This window comes from Amphimedon queenslandica, unplaced genomic scaffold (genome assembly GCF_000090795.2).
Source record: "Amphimedon queenslandica unplaced genomic scaffold, v1.1 AMPQUscaffold_13242, whole genome shotgun sequence".
Classification (NCBI taxonomy): domain Eukaryota; kingdom Metazoa; phylum Porifera; class Demospongiae; order Haplosclerida; family Niphatidae; genus Amphimedon; species Amphimedon queenslandica.
Window position 1 is genome coordinate 1,793 of NW_003546522.1, and position 10,145 is coordinate 11,937.

General features: G+C 36.8%; 1 protein-coding gene and 1 long non-coding RNA gene across 2 annotated transcripts; both read left to right on the forward strand.

Moving 5' to 3' along the window:
- The first annotated feature begins 1,919 nt into the window (after positions 1 to 1,919).
- LOC100641812 (uncharacterized) lies at positions 1,920 to 6,217 on the forward strand. The gene is made up of 2 exons (XM_003388478.3): positions 1,920 to 2,079; positions 5,823 to 6,217. The coding sequence occupies exons 1-2, from the start codon at positions 1,978 to 1,980 to the stop codon at positions 6,027 to 6,029; spliced, it is 309 nt and encodes a 102-aa protein (XP_003388526.1). The 5' UTR covers positions 1,920 to 1,977; the 3' UTR covers positions 6,030 to 6,217.
- On the forward strand, positions 2,086 to 3,989 carry LOC109584142 (uncharacterized). The gene is made up of 2 exons (XR_002185868.1): positions 2,086 to 3,185; positions 3,623 to 3,989. It is a non-coding gene; the product is annotated as an uncharacterized LOC109584142 (long non-coding RNA).
- Positions 6,218 to 10,145: the final 3,928 nt, after the last annotated feature.

Consider the following 10,145-nt stretch of genomic DNA (forward strand, 5'->3'; position numbering starts at 1 on the left):
TGTTTGTATACATTAATGTATGTGTATGGTATTTTACAGTTGCTTACTGATACTAAAACTGTGTTAACACAAGAAAGAGAGAAGATGACATGTGAGAGACCTAGCAAAGGAACGAGAAAGACCAAAAGTGAGACATATGCGTACGTGTGTATGAGGAGGAGAGAAAGGCTTTGGAGAGAAAAGAGACAAAGATGCACAAGGACAGGAGTCAAGGAACACAAACATGAGAAGACAGAAATATGCAATACCTATTAACAATACATACATGCATTGGGAAAGAGAAGAGTTGTTTATTATAAACCAATATAACATTGCCAATAATGCTTAGAGTCAGGGTTCCTCAACAGATTTGGCATAGTGCTGATACAGGTTCTTGTCAATGGATTGTCAAATTGCTCAAAAATTGAGCCAAACACCCTGTACTATATACAGGGACACTGATCAAATTCAATCAAAAATGACAAGGAGAGAATTCTTGAATTTTTATTATGTTTTCTCATCCATATACATGTACTTATGTTGCATAGAAAATTTGAGCCAATTGAGATAAAATTTAGATTTTATCAATTTTTAAATTTGCTCAAAAATTGAGCGAAACATTTTGTAGCATTATAGTACAAAGGGAAATTTGAGTCCAGTACTTCCAAATTTCTCTATTACATGCATACATGTACAACAACATTCACCAAATTTCATCAAAAATACAAAGAGAGAATTTTATCAATTTTACAATGTTTTCTGATACACATACATGTACTTATGTTGCGTAGAAACTTTGAGCTGATTCCATTCAAAATTAAATTTTTAAATAAATTTTTAAAGTTATTGCAAATGTCATGTAATGCGCTGTGGTGCTAGTTGGCTCACAAAGCTCATGCTGTTTAGCTTACTTAGCATACTTTGTGGGAAACCCTGTTTAGACTACATGATTGATAACTGTGGAACCTCAAGGACATACGTGTATTGTATATCAAGCCTGAGATAATTCATGTACACGCAAAAAAACTTCATCTTGTTTACAATTATAATTACTACCATAGACAAGGTAATATGGGAATACAATTCTAATAACATTCCTATGCACTGCTGATAGACATGCAATACAAAAACTCAAACTACATGTGTGTATCACAACATTGTAAAAACAAACTTACATTTTTCAATTTTTGCTACTCAATGAACATTAATTGGCAAGGCCTAGATATTTTTTCCTGCTAAAAATTCACTTCATACACGCACAAGATTATAGGCAAAGCTATACTGATACAGGTACAGTTACACTGTATGAGACCCAAGCAATATCACAATTACTGTACTGGGATCAAAACAATAAGATGTTTGCCAGGGATCTCATAAAAAGTCATTAGGATTTCTGCATGTAGATAGACCGACCCCACTCTGTATTAAGCATGGCAATTCATGCCGCAATGGGTTTGAAGATTCAGAAATTAATGTCATTAATTCATGAATACTATTAAACAATCATCTACACGTACATTACTATTATTTGGATTACCACAAAATGAAAGTGCCAATGGTACGATGCAGTATTTTATACAGTAACCCAATTATGAACCCCAATGTCAGGCAATTCAGTTTATTAAACTCAGCAGAATCATTATGCAATGACAGACATTATGCAACTAAAGAGTAATATCTACTTACCTATGACTGAGCTGCCTAATGCAAAGACGATGACAGGAGCCTGTGAGTGTGAGCTGTGTGAGTATATCAGGAGCTGGTTTCAGCAGACATTTTGCTTTAATAACCGTTATTACTATTTGCCCTGCCTACTTTTTCTATTGATAACAAGCCTCCACAATAGCCTTGGACAAATTCCAGGAAATACTCGACCTATCTAGATCTCCGGACAACTGACTGGTTAATAAATGAGAAGCGGGTGCACCTGGCTGCTCCGGGGTGTGGTCGAACTGCTGAAAATTAAAAAGGTTGGGCTTGGTCCACGACGAAAGTGAAATGGATGTGGTGGCTGGGGCTGTTGTTAAGAGCAAAATAAAGGGATTAACGAAGGATTTAGAGAGTGCTGTTGGGTTAAATGAAGATCAAGCAACATGTCAAGTTAGTAGAAAAGTAATTAAAAGGGAATAGTCCACCATGAGAGACAAACGGAATGTGGTTAGTCACATTCTTTGTTGTGGTTAGAGTTAAGTAGGTGCAGGTGAAGTATATGTATATGTAGTTCACTGGCTTGAGATAGAATGCCATATTTACATTAATGGTGTCACTTGTGTGGAGGCACCATGATAGACAACTGGTAGTTTAGCAATAGTCTCGCGGTGCCAGAGTTTAGCATGGCCCGCCAGACCATAGATAGGGGATGGGACTGAAGGAATTGGAAACTCTCCGTTTGTAGTAAAACTGATTTTGCTTTAGCACATTAGCACCTAAGGTGTGAGCTGTAGGTGGAGCAAAATTGTTGTGGAGATAACTCTACCCACCAAGAAGTTGTGACTTTACTGGTCTTGCTAGCCAAACTCTAATTTACCAAGTAAGAGTCTGGTGCCATGCCTAATATCAACTTATTTTTGTGTGGACATCAAATACATTTAAGCCACACATTTGCTGGTGATGGTTAGAGTTGTGAGAGTAAAATTGTGGCTGCTGCTCTAGCTAAGCAAGTTGATGCTGTTATTTTCAAACTTGGCTTCCAGCTTCATGACAAATAGAAGGAGGCCTTCCTTAGCTATATAACTGACAAAGATACTTTTGTAGCTTTGCTAACTGGCTATTGCAAGAGTCTTATTCATTGCTGCTTGCCTCTAGTGTATGACTCTATCAGAGTCTTGCCCCAAGGTAAAAGCATAGCTTTGGTTGGTCTGCCTAAACACTGATAATGGATCAGACTGAGAGATTCAGACAACGGGGTGCTGTTGCTGCGTTTGCTAGGGAGCCTCAGATCTCATTGGAAAGGTGTGCAAATGGTGAATTTCAGTTGATCTTCATTAGCCCAGAGTGTCTAAAGAAAGGAAGAATGTGGAGGAACGTGCTTAAGTCTGACCTTTACCAAGAGCAATCAGTGGCCTTTATTGTTGATGAAGGACATTTGATAAAGAACTTGTAAATAGATTATAAGTTAGTAGACAGTGTAATTGTCATTATGCATCATGCACTGACTGCTATGTTGTATAGTGGAGAGGAATACAGACCTGAATTCTCAAAACTAGGTGAGATAAGGAGCCTGATTCCAAATAATACTTAGTTAAGTTATGGCTTTAACTGCAACAGTAGCCAGTCATTTGAAGCATGTAATGAAAATACTAAGCATGAAGGATGTTGTATTAGTTGAAGTGTCACCTAGTAAAGATAATTTATTCTTTAGTGTTGTTGAGTTCAAATCAATTAAAGATTCATTTCTGCCCATGATGATTGAGCTTAAAAGTAAATGGGTAGGAATGGAGATAACTATTATTATTTTTGTGGCCCAACCAATTTTGCCACACTCTGGAGAGCATTTTTTTGTTACTTGAAGGGTGAAATGACAGAACCACCTGGGCATTCCCTTGTAAACCAAGAGTTGTATTGTTGATTATTACACAGGATGTACACAAGAGTCTGTTTGAAATAGTATCCTTAGGCTATTCTTAAAGCAATCCTGTTTTAGGATACTCATTGCAACCGTTGCTTTTGGCCTAGGTATTGATTGCTCTGATATTAGGTGCGTGATACATTTTGGTGTGCCAGAAGATGTAGAGATGTACGTGCAACAAGTAGGAAGAGCTGGATAAGATGAAAGCAGTCATAATGTGTAATGCTATATCAAACAGGAGTGTAAAGAAGATTCTGCAATGAAAAAATTATAGCATATTGCAAGTTACAGAAAAAATGTTGTAGGAAGTTATTATATTCTATGTTTTTCTGATATATATGCATACCTAATGATAGTATTATAGGCTTTTGCTTGTGTTGTGATGTTGGTTTTTGAGTTTGTACATGTCTTAAATGAAAATCCATATAATAATTTATTAGTACATACATGTATAGTCTTAATACGGCACTGGTCAGCAATAAGTTGACAAACGAACGATCGCTGAACTATACTAAACTAGTTTGGTGAACGCAATAAAATGTGATAACATACAGATAAGCAGCCACATTAAGTTTGAATTTAAACAAGTTACATTTGCCAGAGATTGTGGTAACATCTGAGCATGGATAATGTTAGTTTACAACTAGTATGTTTCTATGAAAACAATAAACTATAGCAAACTCAAACGCAACTTAAACGCAAAACGTGTCAACTTATTGCTGACCAGTGCTGTAGATAGTCTTGTATGTATTGTGTGTACAGATATTTATATTGCTAATGAAATCTAATAATAATAATAATAATAATAATAATAATAATAATAATAATTGTTAATAATGATAATAACCATAATAATAATAGTTCTGTCATAAATGTTAATTAAAAGTATAACAACATGTACATGCATTATATTAGTATTGCACTTATTGATTTCTTAAGGCAATTTCATTTCATATTTTATCATTGTGCATTAGCGCTGTTTCATCCTAGTTATAGTTTTAAAATAATCCGCACTTTTCATGACGTTGCAGGAGAAACCTTTGAAATGATTGTGTTTGTGTGCTGGTTTTGATTTAAGTATATCATTTTGAACTAGTTCCTTTATTACTTCGTTTTGATCTTCTTTTCTTGTTGGAACTGAATGCCTACCAGACACATTTCAAATTGCGTTCTCTTCATCAAATGCATAAAGTGTTTCATAAATTGGGCTAATGATACTTTTCTGTTTTGTTTGCACCTAGATGATGCGCACATAACTTGATCAGTTTATTCAAATGCTCCATGTGTAAATCACATGGAACATTTGAGTCAGGACACTCATGAACATTAATGAATCTTGAGTGCTTGAGCTGCATTTCCTACCTTGGGGAAAGCACCCAACAATAATGAGGGTGTGTCAAGAAGTAGTTTCTATGGCCTGTAGCTTTAAGAATAATCATTAAGTAACTCCATCAATTCAAAACTGTATGACCATCACCCTCCCAAATTCCATCCTGCAATTCCATATAAAGCATACCAAGGCTTAGCACTTCCTTTGCGTACTCTAAAGTATGGTTGCATGGGCGGTTGCAGAAATTTGGTTTGACCTGGGCATCAATAATTAGTGGGTGTGGTTCCATACAATTTTGCAAGGAAAATGGAAAATACTGATCTATAACTTCATTGAGATGGTGTCTTAGCATAAAACAACAAAGAAGCCTGGTTGAACTACCACAGTTTATACTGGATGCCCACACCACAATCATGAATATAATTATTGGTGAAAAAGTCAACCTGGGCATTGCCCCCTAATGCCCGGGCCTGCAATGGCCTATGTATGGTCGGGCTTTAATGATGGTAAAGAAATTCATGAAGCTGGCAGAGATGAAGATGACATTAACAAAGCCGGCTGAGATAGAGATGTTATTGATGAAACTGGCTGAGATGAAGAATGCATTGATGAAGATAATGACTGAATTGTTGATGCAAATGGCTTGAAATAAGTTCCAGTTTGATACGGTGTACTACACCCGTTTTCAATAAAGATTAGGTTGTTCAACTTCAACAATAGTTAGGTAACCTGCCCCTCTAGTCAGGGATGTGTGCTAGACCTGACACCATTGTAAAAAGAAGACATTTATTTTAGATATTAAAGAGCAAAACAAATTTGTTGTGTAACATTAGATTTGTTTTCACTCACTTTGATTACTAAGTCTTTTGCTTTGAGTCAAAGCTATTGCAGACATGTCTAATGTTACACTCAAAGTTGTAATATAAATTGTTGTGATTTTTTTAGGCTACAAATGAAGCTTTTAAGCAGGAAGAACAGAAACGACGTGATAAAATACTGGAAAAAAGGCGTCAAGAAAGATTACAGCACCGTAAAGAAAAGGAATCAGAGCGTGATAAAATTCGCTCTAAGTATCAGTTACCGGCAAAAGACAAACCTGCTGCTTTATCTTCTGAACCATCACAAGAAAGTAAATCTTGTGTCCTTTCATAAATTTAATCCTACCAAAACAAATTGATTTTAATAGCAATATTGACAATCAATTGTTTTACACTAGATATTACTTAACTATATGTAGTGTTGACATGTGTACATTGTCAAATAATGTAAGAGTAACTGTTTTTTTTTACAAGATTTTTAAAGTTCCGGTAATGGTGTGTGCATCACTTTAATATTAAAAATTTTGTTATCACATAGCTGCATGTGATTATTAATATGCATGTATAATGCACCCACACAATAAATGTTTAGTTCTTCCATCATTTCTTGTTCATGATTTGTTGTGTTGTTCAGTGACTCCTCTCTCTCACTCAGTAGTTCATTGTCATTTGCTTCTCGCTTTTTCTACACAATCTCCATTCGTTCTTGTTTTCCCCTTTCCTTTCTAAATTGCCCTATTCTCCCTTTATTTGGTTGGTAAGATGATGAATATAATTTGAAACTACTCAGGAATAATTCTGTTTGAAGCCAGTGAGGTTAATGCTATGGAAACTGCTAGATATAGAAGCATGCAAAAATAACACTAACTTACCACTTGTCATACTATGTCTCCATAAAACAGATAAACACCTCCTATGAGATGCTTTAAAAACAGTAATAATAATATTAATGATAATAATAATAATAAAAGCATTACATATATTCTCTACCCCTACTTGTCCTGGTGCTTTTGCTTCTATTTCTTTTAAGCTGCCACCAGATTTTGCTAATCTCAAGAAGAAACTCAATTCCTGAGACTAAAGATTACCTTTCAGAGGAAAAGGTTTGACTGTTGTAATTAGCAAGAGATTTTGCCAGTCTTCATGGCAAAAGTGCTAGCATGTTTAACAGCTTGAGTGTCGGTGCTGCAAACAAAATGTTATGAGATATAACTGTAGCTGACAGGAGGAAGATGTTAAATCAATGTCTTTAAAAAACATGAGACACTTCTGTGTATATTAATTTTGAATAGTGTCTCATGTTTTTAAAAGATACATTGATTTAACATCTATACTTCTCTGTGTATATTAATTTCAATAAAGTATGGAAAAACATTAATAAACCAAGGTTTGTACCAGGGAATCAGCAGTTCTTAAAATTGGAAGAGTGAGGGGAGTGAGAGATCAATTGAGGAGTGAGTGGAGTGGAGGAAATGGAGACAAAAGGGGACTAAGAGGGAGGAGTAGAAGGAAATGAATGGTCTAACTCACTATAAGCTGTTTTAGTTTTATCTATAGACCCATTACTCTGTTTGCCATTCATTACCAGTGTAAAGCACTTACCTGTCATATGGGTGTTAGAATATAAAACAAAGTGCATCATGTTGAACAAAACCATGTCAACAATGATTTATGTTAATATAAGATGAGAGTGTGTGAGCGTGGTATATAAGACAGCTTTTACTGTTTGTATTGCTGCACAGAGCTGTGTAGCAAAGAAAGAGTCAAACAAAGGCTCCCTTTGTGAAGATATAAATTCACCGGGAATCTTTGAAGTAGTGCTATAAACAATCCTACTTGATGGGTGGAGGAAGTGTCTGATCTCTTCATTGCATCCCCTTGGCCTGATGAAATCAAACTTGGGCAATTGAAGCATGGCCGTCAGGATACTTTTGATTCTCTGATGAACAAATTTCGCCTTTTGTCAATCCTGGAGTTTTGGATAAGGAGATTGAAGATTCTGAGCGTATCAATGAGCTGTTCCTTGCCATGTCTACTGTGGACTGTGCTCCCTCAATGTTGCCGCCTCCTACCTTAGTCTGACCCCACCTATTGGTAGTGCATAGTGGTTTGGAAGAGTCTGGTGTCACTGCTACAGAATTTGTTGCAATAAGTAGGCCTTGGAAGATTATGCCAGCATCATTTTTAACATAATAGGGCCCAAGAGCATAGGCATATTCTAAGCATAATAGAGCCATAATAGAAAACTAAAAAATGTGTTGAGAAATGCAATAAAAACAGGTCCTTGCACTCAATAATTTTATGTTTCAACAGCTACTATTGCTCACAATACTCAAAAACTTCATAATTGAATTACTGGCTCACATTTTTGGGTGAGGCTAAGTTATACAAGAAAATTCATAGGTATGATTGGGAACATGATGGCTGACTGGTGGAGCATAATAGAGACATATATGGAGCTATTTTAGAGCATAATCTGCCAAACCCTAGCAATAAGCACATGTTTAAATGCACCATTTCACCCACATGGAAGTAACTTTATAATGTCACCTAGTCAACAAGCATGTTAGTGTAAAAAGAATCATAAGATTGTTTCCACCATCGTATGTTTATTGCTCACATGTGTAACATTGTGTGAATTATTAAAATATGTATATCATTATCATTAATTACTAGGCGAATGTAGAACATTGAAAGGAGGAACACAAGCTAGCATGCTTAGATGTCAGAAAGGCTAATGTTGTCAAATTGTAAATGATACACATGCAGAGGAGCGCAGAAATTGTGACTTTCATGCATTGAAGGAAATTTTATAGCTTGCTGTTCTAGCTTTATTAGCAGTGAAGATACTCAGTTGTAACTTTAATAAGTATAATTTAATTATAACTATAATATTTTCAAGCATAGTACTTTTAGACTTTCTTTTCTCTGATGAGTCATTTTAAGTGCTTTCATATTCTGTCATTCAACCATAATTAATAAAAACTTGAAGATTTATGTGTTTTCTTAAATTTTCCCTGCTGTTGAGTGTCTTGACGACAGATCTGTCTTATGTTGCTGCAAGTAAGATTGGCTAAGGTAGGCGACATTTTTATTTTATTGCAACCACACCCACTTAAATGAAAATATTTCACTAGAATGCTACCGCATTAAATTATTATTGCTAAATAGATAGTAGTGTGCACATGGGTGTGACGGGAGACGTACGTACATATGTACAGAGTGTGGGAGACTTCGCCTGAGTGGGGCTCGCTTATGCTCGCCCCAATTATTCCCCAATTATTTGTGTGGGTGTTCATGTATAAAGGCATGCAACACTTTGTAAAACAGATTATGATTATTCATTGAGATTCAAAGTATTTAAGAGTATCTTGTCCAAGCCATACGGTCATTGGCAAGCTTACATTTGAAGCTCTCACTGAGATGGAAGAGAGAGTAGAAGCTGAATCAACGGATGTATGTGTGGCTTCTACGAACAGACCAGTGCTGCTCAATTTAAAGAGGATATTGCTGCGGCAATTGGCCAGAGGTTTGCAGATAAAGAGTGCCATGGGTACCTCAATATCTGAGCTGCGACAGCTTGTTGAAGGGAAAATAGGTGATTTTGGTCATGAGCGTCAGATGCTAATCACGAAGGTGAAAAATGGGGTCCAGATCTGTCTCAGAGATGCTGATGGAATCTTCCTCACTGTAGATCCTTTATTAGAGATGACTGATCCGGGGAGAGATACAGTTTCTGAAGAGATTGACACCTGAGATGACCCTACAGAGTTTGCTGAACTGAAGGAAGCCCTTCTGGCTGCAGAAGAAGCTCGAGCAGCCTTAGAGGTTGAGCTGATCAGCTCAAGCAACAGCTGGTGCAAGAGTGAGATAAGTATAAACAGTTATGGGGGCTAAACTGCCTACAAGTGGCCGAGTTTGATCAAACTCTGGCTGAGAAGGAAGAAGAACTCTAGAGTTTGAAGCAGAAACTCCCTCGTACCAGACCAAGCCTTGGTGGCAGCAGTCGTCTATCTTCAGAAAGGGAAGATGTGAAGACGTTGACTAGGGAAGAAGATCACTTACCACTGACTAGAAGAGGCAGAGCTCCACCTGTAGAGTTGCTTACTGGAGAGGACAGTGAGACTACATTGGAAGATTGGTTGCCTTCTCTGACATGGGCAGCAGAATGGAATGGTTGGAGCGAGAAAGATTGACACAGCTAGCTGGTCATTTTACTGGGAGAGCTAGACAAGGGTGGAATCTGATGTCATCACAGGAAAAGGCTAGCTCTCAGAGGAGTATTAAAGTTCTGGCGATTAGACTTGATCCAGTGAGTAAGGTATTGGCTGCTTAGGATTTCCGATGTATTGCCCAAGAAGGGAGAGAGGTGAGCGATTTTGTATGTAGATAAGAGGAGACGTTTCGTAAAGCATATGGCAATGATGTGTTATTGCTAGACACCCGCGAT